At 41.6% G+C, this 26,272-nt stretch overlaps 1 protein-coding gene across 3 annotated transcripts; it reads right to left on the bottom strand.

Moving 5' to 3' along the window:
* Positions 1 to 535: 535 nt before the first annotated feature.
* TOPBP1 (DNA topoisomerase II binding protein 1) lies at positions 536 to 25,214 on the bottom strand. 3 transcript variants are annotated; one of them, XM_061464513.1, is made up of 27 exons: positions 25,063 to 25,214; positions 24,422 to 24,556; positions 23,743 to 23,886; positions 22,703 to 22,884; positions 22,377 to 22,570; positions 21,402 to 21,575; positions 20,277 to 20,446; positions 19,640 to 19,803; positions 18,903 to 19,150; positions 18,082 to 18,401; positions 17,126 to 17,298; positions 16,272 to 16,483; positions 14,767 to 15,056; positions 12,991 to 13,164; positions 11,588 to 11,697; positions 10,415 to 10,538; positions 9,903 to 10,052; positions 9,237 to 9,345; positions 8,483 to 8,675; positions 7,256 to 7,482; positions 6,050 to 6,213; positions 4,425 to 4,539; positions 3,760 to 3,927; positions 2,761 to 2,897; positions 2,242 to 2,331; positions 1,039 to 1,200; positions 536 to 768 (listed from the first exon to the last, which is right to left on the bottom strand). In XM_061464513.1, the coding sequence occupies exons 1-27, from the start codon at positions 25,141 to 25,143 to the stop codon at positions 625 to 627; spliced, it is 4,554 nt and encodes a 1,517-aa protein (XP_061320497.1). In that variant the 5' UTR covers positions 25,144 to 25,214; the 3' UTR covers positions 536 to 624. The 3 variants fall into 3 exon arrangements, with proteins under 3 accessions (XP_061320497.1, XP_061320498.1, XP_061320499.1); XM_061464514.1 differs by having other exon boundaries at positions 7,334 to 7,482; XM_061464515.1 differs by lacking the exons at positions 23,743 to 23,886; positions 24,422 to 24,556; positions 25,063 to 25,214 and having other exon boundaries at positions 22,377 to 22,478; positions 22,703 to 22,840.
* Between the last annotated feature and the right edge of the window lie 1,058 nt (positions 25,215 to 26,272).

Genomic DNA, 26,272 nt, shown 5'->3' with positions numbered 1-26,272 from the left:
TATCTTTGTTCTGGCTCTGATTCCTGTCACAGACCCAGACTGGGAGCGTGGTCAGGCAAAATTCACCTCTCATGTTAAAGAGCTGGTTCTGTGTTTGCTGAACAGATGCATCAGCACTCAGAATGGCAGCACCTCAGCAGTGCCTCTGCTTTATAGAGGTCATTCATATACTCTTAGTACAAAAATTTACAAGGCAGTTCTTTTTGTCCTGTTCCCCCTTTCCCCTCCAACAGAAAATAACAAAAGGCAAAATTCATGTGGAACCTAACAGAATTCCTGAATAGAATTCTTATCAACTGGTATTTTCCCCACAACACACGCAGAGAAGACATGACAAGCACCTCACAAAGTTTCTTACCCATTATTATACAATGGTGTTCCTAAAGGAAACCATTAGTGGAACAGCTCGCACATTTTGGAGACACTATTTTTTGGATGAGTTCTTGCTGTATTTTTAGATGCTCCTGGTAACCAAAGCAATCTTTCCTATGAATGTTACTGTAAGATTATTTTAATCTCAAGACAAATGAGAAGAGAAACTCAGAAGCTTTTAATTTTGGTGGCAAGAATGAAAAAATATAAATATGAATTTAAAAATGTACAGCTGGAAAGCACAGGAGTTGCTCAGTGGACTTTGGATCGCTTGACTCGGCTCATCTCTCCCACTGCTTTTCTTTTCTGGGACAACCCCGTTCCAAATTCTGGGTTGTTCTGAAGGGAAGATACAGCTTCTGGTAGGCAGTAAGACTCCACTGGGGGAGGTGGATCCTTCAGTAGAAGAAGACAAAAAAAAGACACAACCCATAGATTTACCTTAAGTCTTTGTTTAGCTCAAAAAGCTTCTGAGAAGAAACAGCTCATTTGTTTTCTAAAATGGAAACTATCAAACCCAACATTGCACACCTACATTTTGAGTAGGTTTCACAAGCTGCCTATCCTGCAGCACTGCCAGCTCTAGAACAAGTCAGGTTAAAGTCTGAGGCCACATACAGAAGTGCTGAGCACAGGCACTTGTGGCCAGGATTCCAGCATGCACACCTGGATGAGGTAGTCAGCGATGTACTCTGGTTTCAGGCAGTTCACTCCTTGGGCTGCTGCCTCTGCTATATTGACCCTGCTGTCCCCTGGCTTCAGCTTACTGAAGTCAGCGAAGAGGTGAGTTGTTTCTTTGAAGAGAGACACAGAGTGACCAGAGAACACCTACACATCAAAACATGACAGACAAAACAAGTTTAGTTTTGTGGCTCTTTCCCCAAGACAAATGCAGTTCATGACCTATAATTTCACCCATCAAATTAACTAGTGAACCAATGGGGAATAAAATGCCATTTACACTGCAGTCTGTACCCTCACACACCTTTAAAGAAGGGTGATCTTTCTCATCAGAGCAGGGCACAGAAATTCTATCCTAATTCCCACCAGCACTACTGACTGTGTGACCCCAGGTAAGCTGCTGTGCCCAACTGCTTGGAAATGGAAATGACACAGCTCTTTCCTCCCACCCTGTGACCACGTTTCAGATATCCTGTTGTCGTGGTTTGAGCCCAGCCAGTAACTCAGAACCACGCAGCAGCTCGCTCACTCTCCCTCTTCTTCCCCCCAACTCCCAGAGGGATGTGGAAGAGAATGGAAAGAACAGGTTGAGATAAGAACAGTCCAGTAACTAAGGTATAACACAAAACCACTACTGCTACCACCAGTAATAATAATAATGATAAGGGAAGTAACAAGGGGAGAGAATACAATTGCTCACCACCCACCAACCGATACCCAGCCCAATCCGAGCAGTGATCTAGCTCTTCCAGGTAACTGCCCCCAGTTTCTATACTGGGCATGACGTGCTGTGGTATGGAATACCCCTTTGGCTAGTTTGGGTCAGGTGTCCTGGTTCTGCCTCCTCCTGGCATCCCGTGCCCCCTCCTCACTGGCAGAGCATGAGACTGAAAAGTCCTTGATCGGAGTAAGCATTACTTAGCAACAACTAAAACACTGGTGTTACCAGCGTTGCTCTCAGACTAAAGTCAAAACCACAGCACTGCACCAGCTACTAAGAGAAAAAATGACTGCTACTGCTGAACCCAGGACACCTGTGTAAGCAATTTTCTTGCTTCAGACCTTTTACTCATACAGAAACTGCCCAGCATAGAGTTTAACAGAAAGAACCCCCCCCAACCAACCAAAACCCCACAAAATCCAACACATATGTATATTTAATTATTAAAACCCCAAAACTCTACATACTTTTGCTCCTCCTGACTGAAGAAGGCGTCTGAATCCTGCTTCCTTGGTTTGATCAACATTCAGGATCACTTTCCAGCCACTGAAAGCTCCCTAGATAAAAGACTCAATTTAGTCAAAAGTACATCTGTACTACAAAGACTTACTGGATCTCTCATTTTCCTCTTTCAGGAATATCCATCAGATAAAGATATGCCATCACCTCGTTTTGTCTTTAAGTGTAAATAGCAGAAAAAAAGCACTCTTTCTACCTTTCAATGAATGCTCAACTCCAGTGCTCGATGTGAGAGAAGAGTTAAAAGACTTTAGGAAACACTTTTTGGGACCTCTTTAGGGAGTCTTTTAACAAGAAGGAAAGTCCCACTTTCAAAAGCCTCACTGAAAGACTATGGAACTCGCACCATAAAGATCACAGAAGGTGCTTTAGGGAAGCACCTTACACTGTTTTAAATGTAACAGTATGCACACCGCCCTGTCCTGTCCACCCATGCTGAGTATCTAAATATCTCCACAATACCATACCTCAACAATACCAGTTTCTTGTCTCCCTTTATGGATTTTTTTCCGCCACCTCATGGCAGCAAGTGCTAGTTTCTTCTGGTTTATGCTAATTGCAGGCAAAGCATTAAGTATGGAATTACTTCCCCACTCATAATCTTCTTCCTAGAACAATCAGAAGCTTCAATTACAAAACATTCCTGACAACTTTACCAGCAGAAAAAAAAGTTTAAGAGTAAAAATTCATCCCCCCAATCCTCTCCAAATCCCATCTCACTCTAGTTTTATCCGTTGAGTTTATCTGGCCCAAGCAGCTCTAGTTAAGGATGAGAGACCTGGCTCTTCACTGCACATACATGTCTAAATCTACTCATGTATTTCTGTGACATCAAGTCATGTACACAACCAGATTCCTCTGGCAGTTATCTACAAAGGAATTCAACAGCAAGTGAATTCCTCTGTGTGAGTCCAGAGTAGTGAGCAAATTAACTCACTACTCTGGGTGCCATCAACTCTACATTTCTGCAGTGTCTTCCACAGCAATAAGAGTTGGTGTTGATACATCAAGATATGAACCAATTAGCCTGGTCAATGTAAAAGAACCACCAGACTCAGGAGAACTGTGAAGTAACAGGAAGGTGAGGAGCTAGAAGAGATACTGTTCAAAAACTGTTTATGTCCATGGTTAGAGAGTTGGATTATTTAAAACTATTCCATGCTCATTTACTGAAAGGATCAAGATCAATTCCTGGTGCAACAAAGCCCATGTGATGCCAGCTGATACTAGTGAGAATTTATCAAAAGGTATGCAAGCTGCAGTTTTCAGAAGCAGCTATAAAAACTGTGGGTATTTCATTTAGCCAATACTGGGAGTTTGGTCCAGGACTAGTTTCCAGAGAAAAGCCTGTCAGTCTTTGGATCCTCTAAAACTCCTAAGGCACAGGCACCCTAAAAACCTAATTGGGTTTGAGAGTTTTAAGTCTAAACTAAAAGGAAATGCAGCAGTGTACAAGTACAGGTCACTTGCCTGAACAAAGCAGCCAGCTCCTCTACATGCCTCCAGGTAGGAACGATGAAGCACCCACTTCCCAGCTGCCATCGAAGCCAAGAACTTTTCGTTTCGAAGAGGATGTCCCACAACGGTGTGTGTGCAACTTGGATCAAAGCACTGTTTCTCAAGCAATACTCCACCTTGAATTGAGAAATGAATTTTATTCACGTTATTTAAAAGGTACCATAAAAAAGATCAACTCAAAATGAGAATTACTTGAATCCAGATAAAAATATATTTCACTCAAATTCACATTGAAAGCATTATCACTGAAGTCACACTGGCAAGGAAGGAGAAGCAGCCGGGAAAGAGTGGCTCTGATAAACAGACAGGAATAAGAGAGACACCAGAGGACAGCAGATCCTGGGCACTCCCAGCAGTAAAGAATGAGGCTGTTGTGGAGACAGCTAGAAGAAAACTGCCAGCAGACAAACCCACTGCTGTTTTATGGCAAAGCTGAGTGCTCACATCATAATAATACATTCAAAGAATCACTCATAAGCACAGAAAGCCATAAATTTCAGACCTCAAATCTGGTAAGTCAGTAACAGACGTCCTTTCTTTTCCCCAGTGAGCCACAGCTGACCAGAGACATCCACACACATACTATTCTTTGCATTTCACAAATAGCTGGTACCTAATTCCTCAATCAGATGGCAGTAATCAAATCTTTCTTCAGGATTAAAAGAAGACAGCTGAAATTTACGGACTTTTTCTGGTTCTTCATCAGCCTTTTCTTCTTCTGTAACAGCCTGGAAGTACAGTAACAGATTCTGAATGTATGACAGAAAGATTAGGTTGACAGCTGACTATTTCTCTCCCAAACATTCTGGATTATTTTTATACTCAGCTTTCTTTTAGCCAGCAAAAGCAGAACCAAACCTGTCAATTACTTGACAAAAAACATTGCATCAAATCAATGTTAAGTTCCTGCTTAACAGCCACGTGGTTGCCCCTTTCTTCAGGGCACAACTGAACCAACCTGTCATAAAAACTAATCCTTCATTCATATCCAGTGAATGACAAGTTGAACGCATGAAAAAATCATCATCCATCTATCACACTGCCTCATTCATTCACACTTCCTATAATTCAAGGGTCTTCTGCATTTCTACCACAGCTTATGTACTCGCATGACAAGTTATGCCTCTAAAGACACACTGCTGCTGGAAGTTTGTGCATCAGGTGATACACTACAAAAGACTAAGCTTTTTTTCCTAGCCCTTTCCTAGTTCCCTATAAAGTAGTGGAATTTTAAATCAGGTTTTTGACAGAAAAATAACTTCCCCTTTGTATCTAAGCATAAATTCCAGATACCACAACCAACCACTAAACTTCTTCCATCATCCTAACACGGCTGGAGGAGTTCCAATGAATGCACATAATAACTCCTCATTCCAAAGCCTACCTCAGCATTCCAGCAGGAACTAACTGGACAAAAAGCTTTATCTGTCTGAACAAAAAAAGCTTTTTCTCTTTCAGCAAACATTCTTTGTCCAAAATCTCAAAGAAAGGAGGAAAGAGAAATAGAACTGCACAGAAGTTATCCACAGAATATCCACAGAATATCCACAGAATTCTGTGGTTTTAAACCACAGAATCATAGAATCAACCATGTTAGGAAAGCCCTTTAAACTCATCCAGTCCAACCGCTCCCCAGCACTGCCAAGGCCACCACTAACCCATGGCACTGAGGCCTCATCTCCACGCTGTGTGAACACTTGCAGGGACGGTGACTGCAGCCCTGCCCTGGGCAGCCTGGTCCAATGCCTGAGCACCCTCTGGGGAAGGAATTGTTCCTCAGCTCCATCTAAACCTGCCCTGGTGCAGCTTGAGGCCGTTTCCTCTTGTCCTGTCCCTTGTTCCTTGGGAGCAGAGACCGACCCCACCTCACTACAACCTCCTGTCAGGCAGCTGTAGGGAGCGATCAGGTCCCCCCTGAGCCTTCTGTTCTCCACACTGAATCCCCCAGGTCCCTCAGCCGTTCCCCATCACACTTGTGCTCCAGGCCCTGCACCAGCTCCATTGCCCTTCTCTGGCCCCCTCCAGCACCTCAATGTCTCTCTTGCAGTGAGGGGCCCAGAACTGAACACAGGATTTGAGGTGCAGCCTCACTAGTGTGCAGTGCAGGGGCACAATCACTGCCCTGGCCCTGCTGGCTATTCACCTCTTTTATACCTACTGTCATGTTCAAAACTATTTTAAGTGCCCCTACATCTCTCAGAACACAACTCACTGTAAATATTTCTTCATCTGACCAACCTTTTCTTTGGGCTGAGGTGCAACAGGAGGGTTAGCCAGTGGGAAAGCAATGCTGGGGGCCTGCAGAGTGGGGATCGAGTGATCTTTGATTGGTGTTTCAGGATCTCCACATACAGGATTCTTTAGACCTTCAATCCCATCTCCATCTACAGCCTCAGGAAGAGCTGTGAAAATAAAGTGCTGACTTGCTTTTGGCTGAATATAATTATGGGTAACAAAAATTAACAATTAAAGAAGTAGCTATCCTAAAAGGACAAAACACAACTGCTGCTGTAATACCTACAGTTACATTTCACCACTGCCCTTCCGAAAGATGCTCTTCCTCACACCACAAACCAGCAATTGTAATATTGCAAACTCATGTCCCTGGATGCCTTCCTTGGAAAAAAAGACTCAAAACCTCAACAGTTCCGGTTTCTTTGTCTAAACCACACCAACATGGTTGAACCAAAAAGCAATGGAATGCATTTAGCCGATTTTCTTCGGCCTCCTCTAGGACAAGGCCAGTTTTCAGGATGACTGTTGCCACAAGCAGAAACTCTCCAAGTAGACTGAGGGAAGGAGATGGGGGCAGGAGGGAGGCAGTGGGGAGAGAGGAATAAAGGATTCTGCTATCTCAGGAGGCAGAATGGGAAGAAAGCAAAAGCACATGAAAAAACAGACGTATGTTGCTTCCTTAGTCCTAGCAGCAGACTAAGGCTTAAAAAAAACAGGGAAGACAAATACAGTACCTTCACTGAATCCTGACTGAAGCACATCCATTGGCAGCTCTGACATACCTGTTTTTCAGGCTCATGGGTTATCTGCTTCCTGTAATCTTCATTCTTCACTTGTTAATACTTCCACTACTTTGCTACTAGTATTCCCTTTAGAATTCCACTACCCTGACCTGAACAGGTTATCTGGAAACCAGTTGTGGTTCAGAAAACACTGGGATTTCCTGAAGTTGAGGTAGACCATTTTAGAGAAGCATTGTTTTGGTGTTTGACCACAAATGGTAAATGGATAGGAAAGCTTCTCTTTATAAAACAGCAATACATAATGGAGCTCAAAGATGTGAAATTGCATTTCTGGCATTCAAGAATGGCAACAGTGCTCTTGTTTTGTTTCTTTTTAAGTAGAATTCAAACACTACCATATTTTAAAGTCCCCAGTATTAAATGGATGCTGTAGCAAAGAACAAGGATATTGTATTTCTCATTTTACCTATAGCAGCAATCTCTGCATCAGCTAAAGATCCTTTGAAGACAGTTTCATCTGTGTTCTTATTGGCATTACTCTGACCTTGCTCAGTGTACTGGGAAGGACTATTAGGCCACTGAAAGTTGCTGACAAGTCTTGCCCTCTCCTCCCTGGCAGTAGGATCATCCCAGATGATCTGCTCACTCTGCGATGGCTCTGTGTTTATATCTGCGACAGCTTGGCGGGACTGCCTAAGGAGAAGAGCACAGATACCTTAAATATGCATTTGTTGTACAGACTGCCAGAGCAATGTGTTAACAAATCACATCAACTGTAGCATCCAAGTGACCTCGTTATTAGAAGGCATAGCTGGGAAAGGGGACAATTTCAGTATAAAGGTAACTCCAGCAGCCTGACTTTGGGAGCTTAAGTGTCAGCATGGCTGGAAAAAGGCAACCAAAATCTCACAGAATCACAGACTGGTTTGGGTTGGAAAGGACCCTTGGGTTGGAGAAGACCATCCAGTTCCATCCCCCTGCCGTGGGCAAGGATGCCTCACACTAGACCATGTCACCCAAGTCTCTGTCCAACCTGGCCTTGAACACTGCCAGGGATGGAGCATTCACCACTTCTTCAAGCAATCTGTGCCAGGGCCTCACCACCCTCAACATCTCAGTAGGAGATGTTTTTATTATGTGTCATATTGATAAATTACTCCAAAATGAGTGTACTCCACTCTTTACTGAACCTGTGAATTTGCAAATGATCAAGTTAAAGGAGTAATTTTGCAAGGTTTCCATTACATCCTCACTGTAGCTCAGCACTGTTAAGAGTTCAAAACCTATTCTCTGTTTAGAGAGAAAAGAAACAGAGGAGAACCATCCAAAGAGGCACTTTGCAGGAATACCCACTACTTGTATATGACCTATGTATTGAAATAGTGCAGCATTGCTGTCTTTGGAATTTATGAGAACACTAACTAATCTGAAGAGAAAGCAATCAGTTGGCCTAATTCAATTAAGACCTAAAAAACAATCATACCATTCTGTGATTTTTTCTTTAAACCAAAAGATTAAGGTAACATTCTGACTTTATCTGGCACATCAAGTTAAAGATTGTGAATTGCAAGAGACGCAAATTAAGTGTATCAGTAGAGAAAGACAGTACACTTGAAACCCTGGCCACCTATTCATGTTTCAATGAATGTCTAAGTATGTGCAGAGATAACAGCTCTGAAACACAAACCAATACCTGAGAGCTTCCAAGACCCTACTGCGGCCATTCCGCGCAGACCGTGCGCTATCAGGAGTGGCTGGAGAACCATCAATACTGTTCCTTGAAAGGGATCCTCTTTGCCCTGGTGGTTTCACCAGTGATGTGGCAGACATGATCTCCTGCAGCTGCCTTTGGAAGTTCTCCCTCATTTCTAGTGCTTGGGTTAAAACTTAAAGAGAAGGAACAGAACTCGTAAGATCAAGACTGTTATAACAAGTGAAAAGTAACCAAACCTCCAGTCAGCTTCCCCCCTGCACTGGGACAAAGACAATACATTGAGGAAAAGAAAAGATACCTGGGAAAAATTACCTAGGAAAACTACACATGGCCAGGTCACCTGTCCTAGACACAAGAAGTCTCCCCTTGGCTCACTTCTGAATTTGCTAACATTATCTAACTTGCACCCACAATTCTCCTGTCACACATTTCTTTGCATAACAAAAGGTATATTCTGAAATAGAGATTTCTCATGCTAAAGACCAACTTCAGTGCTCTAAGAACAAGGAAATGGCAGTTAAGTAATTGCAAGGGATGATCATGATTTTCTATGGGCTATCAAAGTCTTCAAAATAGAGAACAAAACCCTTTCCTGTCATCCAGCAACAATAAGAGCTAGCTATACTTGACCAGCATGTAATAAAGAAATACCAGATCTTAATATTCAGCACCTGAAACTAAAAAATTTATCTTGTTAGTGTGATGTTCCACAACTATTTTGATTTACATTTACCTCCTTTGGATTCACTTGCTCCAATTTGTTCTTCTCCTGCAGTGACCATTTCCTTTATTTGGTCAGTGGTTGCATCATCTTCCACATCATCTTCATCCACTGGAATAATCTACATACAATAAAGCAGAATGCTCAAACACCATTTTGTTTTTTGCTTTTTACCCATGTTCACCACCTGTATAAATACTGAAGATCATTAATCTTGCCTGAGAGTAAATCTAACCTTTCTGCTACTGCAGGGACAGCAGAACAGTAGAACCGTGCCATCAGTGACATCTATTCTGCAGTCTAAATGTCAGCTAAGGGAAGTTCACACCTTGGATCTCGTTACCTACAAGGGAAGGCGAAGACTGGACCTATATTCATTTCAAATCTGGGAAGTGCTTCTAAGCCCGAAATGCCTGTGTTTCCATCCACTGCACTACAAAGAAGAGTATTACAAATGCAAAAAAACCTGGAAGAACATCTGCAATAGCTACTATTAATTACTAGCTAAACCTGATACAGGTCATCACTGAATAAGCATCTATGTTTTTTATTTATAGAATAGTTTGTGTTGGAAAGGACCTTTAACACCCTGCAGCCAACCCCCTGCCATATGTTATTATAACAACAAACTGAATCTAAATTGCTTTTTAGTACACGAATTCACATCACACATTATACCTCGGTTTCCTCTGATGGTTTTCCAGTTGATGGAAGTTTACTGGAGGAAGAGAGTCTGTCATCTTGCATTGCACTGATGTCCAGGCTCATTTTGGGATTGTATGTGTGAGGAAAGAGAGATTCAGGAAGCCGTTTACATTCTTGGGCACACTGCAATAATATCAGTTAACGTAAGAAAGATGAGAAAACGATCTAGGATAAAAGAAATTTCACGTCTAAACACAGGAAAAGTATAATAAAAACGCAAAAAAGAAGTATTTTACACAAGAGAAAAACATGGTTCTCTTTCTGGGAAAGACACAGAAGAAACGTTCAATGGAACAGAATTTCTTTCCTCCTCATGGACAGCAAGGTAAAAGTACATCAGTGAATACTGATGAATTTATATATTCAAAACAGGATGCAAAACATCAGTAAGTATACATGTTCAATATAAATGCAAAACAGAAAAAATGAAGGGAAATGGTTTTAAGACTCCATTTCCCTTCAATTTTACAAAGCAAGCTCCATACCTCCAAAAGCCAGTGTTCTGAAACAATATGTATACCCCGTTCTTTAACTGATTTGTACTCCTTATTACTGTCATTTTGTCCTCCCTTGTAGATGAAGTGTGTTACTGATTCATCAAAACACCATCTAGAAAAGAAAATGAAACAGAATCACAGCCTGGTTTGGGTTGGAAAGGACCTTAAGATCATCCAGTTCAACCCCTTGCCATGGGCAGGGACACCTTCCAATACAACTTCAAGATATCATTTCAAATAATTTTCAAATGTAACTCCAAGATATCATTTCTATGAAAAAGTATCAGAAATCCAAAGCAGAAGTAGTCCTATCCCTTGTTCACATTAACATATTGGTTTGCCTATTTTGTTATGCCTAAATAAGCAATGAGCCCACTTTCATCATCAGAAAAAGACAGCAGTTTCAGGATTGAACAACTTCAGTGTCTTTTGAAAGCATTCCTGATGCAAACAAACCAAATGTGATAAACACATGGAATAGGAGGAATTTTGCTTTGGTTTGGTTTGGGTTTATGTAAGTAAGTGGAGTTTCAAATCAGTTTCTGAAAAGAATATGTGACCCAGGATGAGAAAGCTTTTATCTTTGGTTGATGTACTCAGCTACAAGTGAAATACTGATCCTCCAAGCTCAAAATATACAAAATGCAGGATTCTAACACTTAAACTGATAATAAACCCTAGTATTTGCTACCTAATGCAAGTATCTTCAGCATTTCTAAACCAAACATAAGTGTAACCTATCCAACCTGTGAATAGTAACACTTACTGTAGAAATCAGTAACAAAACACATAAATTGGATTTAGTGGGAGCAGTCTTAAATCCCAAAAATTCTTTCCATGACAACCTATTTTTCCTGAGCTTTTCTACACACACAACTTGGCCAGGCTTACAACCTGCAAGATAATTCTTTTTCAGTCTTCCCAAGACAGACTTTTATCAAGACCACAGAGACTGGGGACATGTCAGGGAATGTGTGTAGCATTATTTCTCATTAATAGTGGATGGCCTTATTTGCAATTGAAATTGTTCAAGATGGTGAAATCTAATGTATAGCTATAGCAAAAGCTCATGTAGATAAAGCATATTAGAATCCTAAGATTCATACTTATTAGACGTTACATCACTGCAGAAGCTTAGAAGTTGTTTGTATCAGTTCATACCTGTAGTCTGCCCCCAGAGAAGCTGCTACTGCATTCAGTTCACTTTGTTTCTTACCAAGTTTTTTACTAACATAAATAACAACATCTGCTAGAGGCTTGGGCTCTTCTTCCTGTTCAAGCAGCAAGGATAAAACAGAAGATAATGTCTGGAAGGTTTCTGTATCAATCACAAAAAAACGCTAATATTAAGTATGACATACAATCATAGAATAGTTAGGGTTGGAAAGGACCTTAAGATCATCCAGTTCCAACCCCCCTGCCATGGTCAGGGACACCTCACACTAAACCATATCACCCAAGGCTCTGTCCAACCTGGTCTTGAACACTGCCAGGGATGGAGCATTCACAACCTCCCTGGGCAACCCATTCCAGTGCCTCACCACCCTAATAGGAAAGAATTTCCTCCTTATATCCAAGCTAAACTTCCCCTGTTTAAGTTTTAACCCATTACCCCTTGTCCTATCACTACAGTCCCTAATGAAGAGTCCCTCCCCAACATCCCTACAGGCCCCTTCAGATACTGGAAGGCTGCTCTGAGGTCTCCACGCAGCCTTCTCGTCTCCAGGCTGAACAGCCCCAACTTTCTCAGACTATCTTCATACAGGAGGTGCTCCAGTCCCTGATCATCCTCGTGGCCCTTCTCTGGACTTGTTCCAACAGCTCCATGTCCTTTTTATGTTGAGGACACCAGAACTGCACACAATACTCCAGGTGAGGTCTCACAAGAGCAGAGTAGAGGAGCAGGATCACCTCCTTCAACCTGCTGGTCACACTCCTTTTATGCAGCCCAGGATACGGTTGCTTTCTGGGTTGCAAGCGCACACTGAAGCCGGCTCATGTTCAGTCTCTCATTGACCAACACCCCCAAGTCCTTCTCTGCAAGGCTGCTCTGAATCTCTTCTCTGCCCAACCTGTAGCTGTGCCTGGGATTGCTCCGACCCAGGTGTAGACCTTGCACTTGGCATGGTTAAACTTCATAAGGTTGGCATCAGCCCACCTCACAAGCGTGTCAAGGTCCCTCTGGATGGCATTCCTTCCCTCCAGCATATCAACCGAACCACACATTTAGTAAAATAAGCAATAATAAGAAAACTAACCACACTTTTACTTCTCCCAAAATCCAAGGTCAAAATCCAGTACTATTGTAATTCCATGCACTTGGAATCCAAAAGCTGAAGATTCACCCTCAGCCAGTTTCCCTGGAACATAATCTCCGCATAGAATCATTAGCTAATCCACTTCCAACCCCCCACCATGGGCAGGAACACCTTCCATTAGACCATGTCGCCCAATGCTCTGTTTAACCTGGCCTTGAACACTGCCAGGGATGGGACAGCCACAGCTTCTCTGGGCACCCTGTGCCAGCGCCTCAGCACCCTCACAGAAACCCCAAAGTTTCCTACCTCTTCTGGCTGTGCAGCAGTCAGATGTGGGCTGGCAGTCAGAGCTGCTGCATGCCTCGTGCTGTTTGCCAGGGCCGACTTCAAGTTCCTGCTGATGACTTCAGAGAGGGGTGTGCTCAGCTTCCTGTTTTTTTGATCAGGACCTACTGGACTTTCCAAAGCTGCCAGAGCATCCTACCAAAAAAGAAGCAAGTGACTTTCAGGACCACATTACATGTCCTAAACCAGGACAGGATACTACAGTAGAAGCTGGCAAGTGCAACTATAGTACCACTGTACAAAGGCAGTACAAAACAATCCCAATCTCAGATTATATAAGCAAAATAGGACGGTAAATTATTAGTCTCTCTTTTCATTGCATCAATGAAAACTGCCTTCAGTGGAAAAGCCAGTGGCCAAACCCTGGTATTCTTAACCCCAATCTATTACTTTAATTTACTAATACCTCCCACAAAAGTTGCATATGAGTATGTGATTCTACCTGCACCTTTTTAAGAAGGAGAATTTTTGGTCTAGAGTATGTCACTTTTGAAAATACCAGTGTAAACTATCAGATTTTGAAAAGCAGGGCACCAAACTGAATCACAGAATCACTCAATCCCAGCCTGGTTTGGGTTGGAAAGGACCTTAAAAAGCTCATCCAGTTTCAACCCCCAGCCGTAGGCAGGGACACCTTTCACTAGACCAGCTTGCTCCAAGCCCTGTCCAACCTGGCCTTGAACACTGCCAGGGTTGGGGCAGCCACAGCTTCTCTGGGCGCCCTGTGCCAGAGCCTCAGCACCCTCACAGTAGAGAACTTCTGCCTAATGTCTAATCTAAATCTACTCTCTTTCAGTTTAAAGCCATTCCCCCTCATCCTAACACTACACTCCTGATAAGGAGTCCCTCCCCATCTTTCCTGCAGGCCCCCTTTAAGTACTAGAAGGGTCCTATAAGGTCTTCTTGGAGTCTTCTCTTCATGAAGCAGAACACTGAATTCTTCTGGTTTGGTAATACAGGTTTTGTTTTATTGCAGGCAGAGGCATTAAAAAAAACCTGAAACAAACCAAAACCACAAAACCAACAAAACAACCCCAAAAAATCCCCAAACACCCCGAAAAACAACACCACATCAAAACAGCCAACCTACAACAAACCCCAGAAAAACCTAACAACTCTGCAGGAACTCAATGCACTGATCTTTCACTTAAGGCCTCAAAAATGAAAACACAGATTGCATACTGTGTGAGGTGTAGAACACACAAGCATATGATGCAGTGGGCACAAAGGAGATTTGTTAAGAACATTATTGCATCTACTAGTCAATAAATTTGGTCCACAGGTCATTAACTATATATATTAATACAATATATGTGTGTGTGTGTAAGCAGAGCCAGTTTTCCTGGCTTGGCTTGGGTTGGAAAGGACCTTAAGATCATCCAGTTCCAACCCCCTACCATGGGCAGGGACACCTCACACTAGATCATGTTGCCCAAGGCTCTGTCCAACCTGGCCTTGAACACTGCCAGGGATGGGGCAGCCACAGCTTCTCTGGGCACCCTCACAGGGAAGAACTTCTGCCTTAGATCTAACCTGAACTTCCCCTCTTTCAGTTTGAACCCATCACCCCTTGTCCAATCACTACAGTCCCTGATGAAGGGTCCCCCTCCAGCATTGAAAATGCAAAGTCTACATGTTAAGAGCATGAAACAGGGTAAGCAAAGGTTTCTGAGCTGTTTTAAGATTATACACATCTTTACTGGCTTTACAGACTAAAGAATATGCAATGATGATCACCTTTACATCAAAAGAAGGCTTGAACAACTTGTCCTTGGAAAGAAATTTTGATGGTGTATCAAGATGTAAAGACGGCTCTTTCTGTAGCACTCCCCCTTGGGCAAGAGGGGTTGTATTCCCCATGTGACGAGAGATGGCAGCCTGGAAAGCTTTACTCTGGAACCTGCTGATATCAAGAGGAGTCACAGGTTTTTTTCTTCCAACTTCAAGGAGATAATTATATTGTTTCACATCAGGAGATTTAACAGTTGTTGGTGTCTTGCTAAGCTGAGTAATGGAACTCTCCTTATCTTTAAAAGAAGCAAAAAAAACATAAGCAAGCAATCGATTTTTAACAGAGATCTCACATATACTCTTATTAAACAAGAAGTTCATCTGACCTTTCTTTCCCTAAAAAAAAATATAATTCATATCCTCTCCAATAAATGCTTGAAACTGACAGTTCCATTTTAAAAGCCAGTATTGTAAGTGTCTCTTCCAGTTAACTACTTCCATTAACTACACTGGCACTGAGTGTCAATACTGAGACACCCTAAGTGTCTGAAAAGGAGAGAGCAAGCCCAGGTCTGCTCACACAGTTCCACACATCCCTGTATAGCTCATACACCTCATACAACTACCAAAATACAGATGTAATACACAACAAATCCTTCCCTTTCAACATTAAAGGCATTTCCTCTCTGGCTCCTTACTTCCCAAGCAATGTAAAATGTCATGACTCTTAATCACACCTCTTTAGGTCACTTCCAGTCCTTTATGCCTTCGGATAAATAGGACTGAAATTTAGACAGCAATAAGCCCTCAAAGCTTCTCCATCATAAATGCTTCTATTTAAGCATAGCTCAAAAACATTAGCACAAGAATTGCTTTTACATTTTATTGCTCATGTTCCCAGTTTCCCCTTCTTTTTTTTTTCCTTAAAAATGTAATATACAGGGAAAACATGCCTATGCCAACAATGTATTTTTGTTCTCTAAGTGATCCATATAACTAATTCACAAGGGCACTGGTAGTACAGGTCTGCTAGCATTCAGTATTAAATCACTGAATCATTAGATATGGAAGAAATATTGCCAAATAAAAAGCATGAAGTAAAAGGAGCAGAAGCTTCAGAACATGAAGCAGGCATCAGAGGGGCATCATGTCATTGCAAACTAACAAGTATGAAGTTCTAAGCGGGATCTACCATCAAGTCCCAAGCAACCTACAGAGCAGAATGTGTCCAAAAGGACAAAGCTGAGCAACTGAGCCAGATTCCCAACTGACTGATAACTACAAGAATCCACTAGGTTGCTCCAAAATACTTAGAGCAAATGCACAGTATTGTTTCTGTAATCACAACTCAACAGCAGGAGAAAGAAATATGGAAAAATACTTGGAAAAATATCCTATAGCTCTAATACTTCAAATGTGTCAGGGAAGAAAAATTCATACTACCTATACTCTTCATTATGAATGAACAGTGATGTGACACAACCATATTCCCTAACTTGCTAATAACCAACCTTCAGCCTCTGCATTTTCCACCAAGAACTTGCTTTCATCTGCTCTCTTTCCTGTCCTTGCAGAGTGCAAAAGCCAAGCTACAGTGACTGCTGGTAAATTCCACTTCTTTGCAGCTTCATATTTAGAACCATCCGCTTCTCTTACCACAAGGTGGGTACTGGCAAACATGCCCTTTTTTGCATTGGCTTTCCGCACAAAGAATTCTTGGACTCTAAAATCAGATTAATAAAATACTCATTGAGCCATAAAATCTTCATTTAGTCATAAACAAAATTCATTTAGGGCAGATTTATACTATTGTAAAGTGCATTCAAGCAACAGAAAAAGGACCTATAGAATTATCTAAGACCATCCACATTGTAACTTAACCTACTCTACACTTACAGGCAAAAAACCCCATAACATTTCTCATACTCTAGAAATCCTCACATATCCCATTTTCAAATCATAGCATCGCAGAGTGGCTTGGGTTGGAAAGGACCTTAAGATCATCCAGTTCCAACCCCTTGCCGTGGGCAGGGATGCCTCACAAAAGAACATCTTGCCCGAGGCTCTGTCCAACCTGGCCTTGAACACTGTTCAATGGCCAACAACCATCGTTTTCAAATGTACAATACTTTTCCTCATATTAGTTTTTCTCTTATCATCAAGGACCCATATTCCAAGATGACACAGGACTGAGAACTCACAGGCAGAGAATTTAGTCCAAACAGACCACAAATCAGATCAAATGATATTCTAAGTTGTACAGTAAAAATATATACAATGTATGAAACGGCCACTTCGTGATTAAATATGTTGTTCTTAACAACGGCTGTCTAAGAACAAGAAAAAAGGGTGACAGAAGACATACCTGGCTCCTAGCAGTCCTGCCAGATAAACCAGAGAGTCTCTCTCTGCACCAGTGAACTGGCTAAAAGAAAGAACACAATCTTCCAGAGGGGTAACTCCTTCCATTACCGGGACTGGTGTGAAAAGTGGATTGGACTGAGGATCTAAAAGGAGCTGCTGTTCCACACATGTTAACTTAATGAAAGCGAAAGAGAATAAAATACAAATCAAGCCAAATAGCAACAAAGCCAACAATATTTCAGTAACTGTACTATAGCATTTATGGACTCAACAGCAAGCAATTCTGGGTCCATCCTTACATCTGAGACAAAGTATTTCCCATTGAATCAGACAAATTCTTCCCTGAAGGATTTTGTCAGGTCTGACATACTGAGGCATTATTCAGAGCTTTTCAGTTACTACGCTTCCAACCCTGAAGGCTCCCTGAAAGTAGTTTTAAGACATGTCCTAAGATTCTGCATAGATTTACTTCACAGAAAGCTACCTAGTACTGAGAAATACTAATAGCAGTTAGTCTACATCATGTGCACACTCTTGGCAAATAAGGTTAGTATTTGACTTTGAGCTATGAAGCTGACTTGCAATTAAAAAGCTGTAAAAAGCATGAAACAAAAAGTTAAGCACAAAGATATCATACGAAATCATTATTAGTCAAATGGCTCCTTCTACAATTATTAGTTAGAGAGAATGCTGTCAGACTGTCATATAAGGAGCCTTTGAGTCATGACAATGAAGTCTGTTTAACAAGCCAGCAGAAAACGAAGTGGAACAGATAAAAGATTACTTACCAATGCAGACACTTTAAAACATGCTTTCATTTAGTACACATCAAAAGCAACAAGGCTAATCTCTCAGAATCTTACTTATATTTAAGCCACTCATAACTCTGCATACTGACAAGACATATCTCTAATAGATAAATGTCTACTCACAGAACTGACAGTGTAACTCCCTTACCAGCCATGTGTTTGTGACAACATCACCAACAGTCATCTGCACTGTGCACCCCAGTAAAGGTACCACTGCATAGTCTGCCAGGGTTCTGCTTTGCAGTGGCAGGACATTCCCAGCATTCTCCTTTATAATATCTGCAATGCAAGACTCATCCTCTTCACCAAAACCCAGAAGAAGAAAGCTCTTTCTGACAAACAGTCCTTCTTCAGCTAGTGCAGACGACTCTCCCAGAAAACCACTATGGATGGAAGATTCATTCTCTCCTTGAACAGTCAAGTGAGTAACATCACTGAAGGTTCTGGTTGTTAGTTTTCCAGTTTCATCTGAAAGGGGAAAAAAGAATAAATCTAAACCAACCAAAACCAGTAATTGCTTGATTAGAAAATTAAAGACAACTCAAAATAGTTTCATGAAGAAACTACAGTACTTAAACAGGGGACACTGGGGGCAAATGGAAGGAAGAAGTTATACATTGTGAGGGTGCTGAGGCACTGGCACAGGTTGTCCAGAGAAGCTGTGGCTGCCCCATCCCTGGCAGTGTTCAAGGCCAAGTTGGATGGAACTCAGAGCAACCCGCTCTAGTGTGAGGTATCCCTGCCCGTGGCACGGGGTTGGACCCAGATGATCCTAAGATCCTTTCCACCCCACACCATTCTATGAGTCTGCTGTTTTCAGCCAGGTTTAGTTAAAACTGCTCTATATAGGCCTGATTTCTAAAACACACTAGCTGTGGCTAGCTTCTTAATAACGAAATGCTGCAGGACTTGCATGCTAATAACCATGAGCAGTTAAACTTTCTATGGTATGCTGAGACCAGAACATACCTAATGTAGAATCATTAGTTACATATTGAGAGAGGACATCATCTTCAGCAGCTTTCTGATGCTTTCTAACATTCACAGCTTCTTTCTTCAAGAGACTGTTATTTTTAGGAAGAACTGACTTCATTCCAGGTTGCTCCAAAATTGGATTCTCTAACAGCTGATAGTTTACAGGGATATATTGCTCCACTGGCTGTAGATTATTTTTACTGAATGAGTCCAGCAACCATTTTGCTGTGACTACATGAGGCCTATAAAATGAAGTATGACACACACAAGTTACAGCAGGTTTCAAACCTGTTATTCTTCTTTCCTACTCCACAAATACTAGTAAATACACACACACACGAATTTTGTAACTCCAACACTAAAAAGCTTTGGGCACTTTACAAACCTCAAGTTTATTGTTTGATTGGTTGGTTTTTCATTCTTTGAGTCTAAAACCAAAGAATTTCATACTCATTTTCTATAATGTGAAGTATATCTGCCACTGCAGGGTTGCCAAACCCTTTCCTCCTCAATATATTAACAAATACATGTTAACACTTCTTTTCAACAATTAGAATACTGTTCTTCTATTTCCTGAGGTGACTCATAGCTACCCAAAGAACTACAGTATTCAAGAACCCATGAGGATGTACTTATGAATACTCACTGAAGAACTGGTTATCCTTTCTACAGGGTGGTGGGAGAAAGAAAACAATCTAGAAGTAGACCTTAAGCAACAAAGTTACTATAACCTGTGAGACGTCTTGTCCAAGAAGTGTTTCAGCTCCTCATCATTTTCCCCCCAAATGACATGGGTAACATCTTCATTAAGTTGATTAAATCGAACACCACCACCACAATTAATAAGCCGCCTCATCTTGTCCAACTTCCTGCCGCTGAAGCCACATAGATATATCTGCAAAGGGAACACAGCAACAAAAAAGGCTTTGAAAAAAAAGGAAAATAAAAAAAAGAAAGAAAAGAAAAAAAAAAATATTTTGGTATAATTTGACTGCTGTAGAACACAGAAACAAGTGGTATAGCTTCTGAGAAGCAGCAACAAAGTTAAGCATTTAGAACTCGATTCATTTATCTCTGTGCATAAATCGAGCAAAGTGTTTACTAATGGAATGAACCCCCAGCCACTCTCTATAGTGTTTAAATATATGTCTATGTCATTTTGTACTTATACTGCGTATTTAATACAATCACACACACACACATACAGTTAGACACACATGCAAACTACAGCATGTCGACACAAAAGAAATGTGGCGTTTGCTGCTGACCATGGAAACAATTTACTCAAGCAGCAATTGCCAGCTTCAACCTAGATGCTGCCACAGGGTTAAAGGCTGAACATTTCAAAGTAGACATTGTTAAACATACTCGACACCCATCTAACAGATCTTCGGGGGCTTGAAAGGAACTTATATCCAAGTTTTCCAGCTCATCAGGAAGAGGATCCTGCCTGCTGCTCAGAGCAGAGCTGAATTCGGTTTCATTAACACTACTCAGATTGATGTTGGAAATGTGGCTGACATCTGGAAGGGCATGATCTGTAACAAAAATTAAAATTAAAGAGGAGGTGTTAGTTTTGATTCATCTTTCTCTGCTGCTTCACTAAACAGAACACAAAACTGCCATGTATGATTTTGTTATGATAGAAGGAAACATAAATCTGAATAACAACAAACGCTAGAGAAGTACGACTGGTTAAACCAAGGGCTTTATTTATACGCAGACTGAGTACAGTCTTACTAGCAGTTTTCAAAGCTTTTATCCCAGTTTTGTGCTCACCTATTAGAAACACTCTTAAAAACAGATAATCCTCTCTATAGTAAAAAGAAATCAACATGAAGTCCAATGATGTTAAGAGTTATATGCAGTTTCCATAATACCTAACTTGAATTCCCAATGCTCTTTTGGTAGTGCTAACCCAGCGCTCCTGCTTAGTCACTTCCTGAAGTCCCAGGCAGTAATAGGTGTTTCGAAAGGCACATTTAAAGCCAACTGGGTCTTTCATGCTGCTTTCATGTTTGTTTACAAAATGCTTTTAGTTTTCCTTATGACAACAGCATGGATTAAAGTAAAAAAAAAAAAAAAAAAAAAAAATTAAAAAACCCCAGAAAATTAATAATTAAAATAAAATCAGCATTTGTTTCCCCCCTCCCCAAAACTGCTTTTGAGATTAAAATCATAACAGACTCATCTTAACCTATAAATGTATGAACAGTCATGCTTTTTTAGGAGATACACACCACTGATTCTTAAACAGACAATCCTGTGCCTAATTCAAGTCTACTTTTTAAGTATTCACATGTTAAGTCTACACACATTGGAATATTCAATGTGCATAGAAGTAATCTGTTGTGTTTTAAGCATAAGTAGAATCAGAGCCCAAACTGCCAAACCAGCATTGCAAAAGCAAGCAGTGCCCTACTAATTAGGAACAGTCTTTCTTCCTTACTACACGTTTCCTACCTTAAACGTATTTTAAAATGTCTTACTTACTATCAGGCTTCCCAACATCATTCGTAGGTGTTGATGTACTGGGTGTCAGTTTTGATCCAGCTTCTATTTTATACATTGTCTCATCCTGACAGAAGCCTTTCTCGATGCTGTCAGAAAACCACTTGATAGACACACAATGCACATTCCATTTTCTAGCACATTCATACTTCTGACCTTTCAAATGTAAGCAAAAATACAAACCACAGATCACCAAAATGCTGTCAAAAAGTGATCACTACAAGGTGGCTGGACATGAAGAAAAGTTAAAAATTCATGATTTCAATGTGCAGGTTGTGTTACCCTTGGACTCTTCTGATAAGCTGCTTATTTATTCTCGAAATAAAGTTAGAGCAAAAACTCTCATTAATGATTAGCTCAAGGGTACAATATGACAGGACACTAAAGTAAAATTATAAAAAGGGCTTTAAAGCTTTCATACACAGGGGAAAAAAGAGTTTATAAAGTCCAAGGATATTTACCCATAGGAAAAGGGAGGGAAATTGGGGAAAATTTTCTTCTCACAATAAAACTACAATTGTTTCATCTTCCCAAGAGGAAGGAAAAGTAGCTTAAGGAAGCTTTCATTTTACCTTAGTAGGGTGCTCAGAGGGCACACAGAACAGATCAGGTAAAAAAACATTAGTCCACAACACAATTTCAATCAGAATATAAATTAAGTCCTATGCAGCTCTCCCAAAAAACTTAGTTTTTCCTTATTCTTCCATCCCCTCTTGGAGTCTCCCTTTTTCTTTCCTTAAATACCATCTGGGTCTCTGTTCTTTTGCTCTTTGGTTCTCTTTCTCACGCCTTTAGAGCAAAGTCAGGGTGCCCTGTGTTACTCTTCTTATGAACAGTGCTCCCCTAAACAGCATCAGTGAGAGCAACACTGAAGCAAACTGACAGTTTAAACTCTCATACATATTTACACTACTTCAACTCAAGAAGTGAGAATAATGTTTATTCTGCAGGTCCTACCTTTTGGCTCTTGAACTATCAGATGAGTACATTCATTCATCTTGAGCTGCCCCGTATATTGTCCACCATGTTCAACAGTGAGGCGCTGGACTTCTTTCCTGTCTGAAGTGTTTAAGCCAGTTACACAAATTGTACAGCCAAGGAACACAGGACAAGCATAATCATCCATGTTAACATCAGTGTATGTCATTATGCTAAAGGAGGAAGAGAGAAAAAGAAACAGTTTTTCTTCCAAGTAAAATCAACCAGAAAAGGAAAGCAGACTGTATCAGCATAAGAATTAGCAGTCTCCAAAACAAAACTGGTTTTGTTTAGTTTCTTTATACCTTTGCTGAGACTTATCCCACAGAGTCTTAACCCAAGCTGGAAGCAAAACAGGTTTTTTCAGAGAAGCAGCTACTACGTATTTCTTGCTGCCAACTTCTCCAGCTATCAGGTGAGTTACTGCCACACTGAGGTCTCTGGACACACGTCCACCCATCAGCTGCACATATTTATGAACTTCTTCCTGAGTGAGGAAAAAAATACAGAACATTATGAAGAAAAAAGAAAACCTACAGTACTTATGTTCTACAGTTGGACTTGATGATCTTAAAAGATCTTCTCCAACCTAGTTGATTCTATGATTCACCTTAAAAACCAAAATCGTGGATTTCAGTAGTCCATGGTTTCTCCTAAAAAATGGTTCAAAACACAAAATGGATCTATATGGAAGCCATAAAAAACCCATCAAATATAGTTTACATTTGATTTGTATTTATGATAAGCTGAACATAATACACATTCTTAATATAAATACTACATTCATATGGTACAAGTAAAATTTTATGGCTGGTTGACATCTTTGGTACTATATATTAAAAAGAGATACTGGAATAACTAAAAGGTCAACTTCAAATTAAACCATTTAAACCATAGCTGCCTGGGTAGCAGATCTTTACTATGTAGTTTTGAGTAACCAGAAACAGAGCATGTTGCCTGCAGCGCTACAGCCACAGATAAACCAGCAAGATAAGTGATCTGTCCCATCAGTTAATAAAAATCCCTAAACCCTCCATGTACCCCCATATTAATACAGCTGAAATCTTCTATAACTACATATATACATATGCTTACATAATATATATATGTGCATGCATGGATAAACCACCAGAGAGATACACATTTATACACTACATCTACAACTCCTTCTTTCCCCATACAACTCCCTACATAAATTATATGTAGTGTATGAACTACAGCAGACGAATCCAGACAGAGGCACAGTAAAACTTAGATACAGTATGACTGCTGCTGTAGCAGTGATCCATCTGAAGCAAATGTCAATGACAACCACCTAAGCAATCTATTTTGTACAAAGCATTACCCTAACATCCTTTTCAAGGCTGGTACAGGATACTGTTACATCGACCATGGTCATGTTGTACACGGGATACTCAGCTCTTGGGACACATCTCTGGGCCTGTATACAGTACAGGACTACCTGTGGTCCAACAATCCTACAGCCAAGCTGCAATAAATTAACAGGGGGAAAAAGAATTAGCAGAAGGTACAATGGTATCAGAAAGGTTTTCCTTGTCTCTGAATCCTGAGGAAGGCAGGACCTCTGGTCTGTACTCCTTTAGCATCTCCAGGTAGCTGACAGTTTTGGTTTTACTTTCAGCTGTGGATTTCAGTACAATCCTTGTAGATTTTCTGACCTCAGTAAAAAGCAGCAGATGGTATAAGCTAACATGCCAGAGAATCCCAGCTATTCCTTGCATGTCAAACAAAATCATATTACTCAGGAGGCAAAAAGGTGTGAAAATAAGCTTAAACCTCCACCAGAATCAGAACCGATCATGCCATTTATTTTTGCACGTGCTTCAAAATATTCCTTATGCTTTGCTAGTCATCCTCCTTAAACACAGAACACAGTGAAGCTTCAAAGACTTTATTGTGAATACTTCATACTGCTGTATTCAGTGTAAAAAGAGCATACAAAATAGGGGCACCTATGCTTCTAGAAGAGAATATAGGTAGAAGTAAGTTGATGGGTATCATACCTGTTTGAGATGATTGAAAACGACACCTGTAAAAGGATCACAAATGTAAAGCGATTTATCATTTTCTCTTATATTGAGCGCTGTCCCTTCGTCAAGGATCTGGAGATGTTCTTCTGACTGAAATTCTTTCATAGACTGCAGGTAAACAGCATATACACCACCACTTACTTGATTATCAAATCACAAACAGCCAATCCTGTGGAAGCTACATAAGTACATCTGCCTGAAACAGCTCACAGCAAAGCTACCACACAGGAGTACACTGGCAAAAGAAAGGGCTAAAACACCTCATAGGTGTCACCCTTATTCCCCGGACTCTTCACCACACACACTTTCAGGACCACACAGTGCCCTTAGCTCCCACTATCCTCTCAAGGTGGATTAAGTCTGCTTAGTTTATATGAGTGACACCCATCCAGACCACTTAAACTACATGCCACTTCACTAAATGTCAACAGGTTTTGAAATTACAATTATTTCGTGTTCAGGAAGCAACTTCTTCAATAAAAGCGCCCATCAAACTTTATTAAACACCGGAAGTAGCTTTATTTATGTATGCATGTAAGTTACATCTAAGCCAACCACAGAAATCATTTAATGCCTCACCAAGCTCACTCAGAAAAGCGATCAAACCTACTCACCTCAAGAGCTTTATAGAAATACTCCGAGCTCGCAGCAGACTTTATGAACTTCACAAAAACCAGCTCCTTACTGCGTTTCATTCTTTAACTGAGAAGCAAAGCCCAGTAAGCCTCCTAGCATTACGGCCTAGCCCGGAACCCCCTCCTGCCCCTGATCCTCAACGGCCCGCCCCAGGCCGCCGGAGAAGTAAGGGGCCCACCGGGAGGCCCTTTACCACAGGGTCCCCTCCTCACGAAGGGATCCAGCGCACCCACCGTGCCCTGCTCCGCACCGGGTGCCGCCGGTTCAACCGCACACACACACCCCCCTCCCAGTCCAAGTCCCGGTCCCGGTCCCAATTCCCGGCCCCACAGCAGGACACAAACCCCAACCCGCAGAGAGCGGGAAAGCAGCGCTCACTGCTCTGCGCAGGCGCGGACAGGGGCCAGGCGGCAGTGGGCGGGGAGGCGGGCGGTGCCACGTCGCTGCGTGACTCTGCGTGACCCTGCGTGACCCTGCGTGCGTTCCGGGGGGTAGCTCGATGGGGGTGGTATCACAGTATCACAGTATGTTAGAGATTGGAAGGGACCTCGAAAGATCATCTAGTCCAATCCCCCTGCCGGAGCAGGAACACCTAGATAATGTTACACAGGAATGCGTCCAGGCGGGTTTTGAATGTCTCCAGGGAAGGAGACTCCACAACCTCCCTGGGCAGCCTGTTCCAGTGTTCCGTCACCCTCACTGAGAAGAAGTTTCTTCTCAAGTTTAAGTGGAACCTCTTGTGTTCCAGTTTGTACCCATTACCCCTTGTCCTATCATTGTTTGCCACTGAGTAGAGCCTGGCTCCGTCCTCGTGACACTCCCCCTTTATATATTTATAGACACTGATAAGGTCACCCCTCAGTCTCCTCTTCTCCAAACTATAGAGACCCAGCTCCCTCAGTCTTTCCTCATAAGGGAGATGCTCCACTCCCTTAATCATCTTAGTTGCCCTGCGCTGGACTCTCTCCAGCAGCTCCCTGTCCTTCTTGAACTGAGGGGCCCAGAACTGGACACAATACTCCAGATGCGGTCTCACCAGGGCAGAGTAGAGGGGAAGGAGGACCTCTCTCGACCTACTAACCACCGCCCTTCTAATACACCCCAGGATGCCATTGGCCTTCTTAGCCACAAGGGCACAGTGTTGGCTCATGGTCATCCTGTCGTCCACTAGGACCCCCAGGTCCCTCT

This window comes from Pezoporus flaviventris, unplaced genomic scaffold (assembly GCF_033815535.1).
Source record: "Pezoporus flaviventris isolate CSIRO_AGI_PZ_B2104156 unplaced genomic scaffold, CSIRO_AGI_Pfla_v1 ptg000037l, whole genome shotgun sequence".
NCBI lineage: Eukaryota > Metazoa > Chordata > Aves > Psittaciformes > Psittacidae > Pezoporus > Pezoporus flaviventris.
Note: the sequence above shows the minus strand (reverse complement) of the source record. Positions and strands in the feature narration are given on the sequence as shown.

Bases quoted from the DNA above. Each gene is read 5' to 3' on its own strand.
- TOPBP1 (XM_061464513.1), bottom strand. From the start codon at position 25,143: ATGAAACGCAGTAAGGAGCTGGTTTTTGTGAAGTTCATAAAGTCTGCT. The intron at 18,402-18,902 runs GTATGTTCTGGT...TTCCCCTTTCAG, and splicing joins AACTAATGATTCTACATTAG to ATGAAACTGGAAAACTAACA. The intron at 8,676-9,236 runs GTAAATGTAAAT...CTTCTCTTTAAG, and splicing joins AGCAAGTGAATCCAAAGGAG to TTTTAACCCAAGCACTAGAA.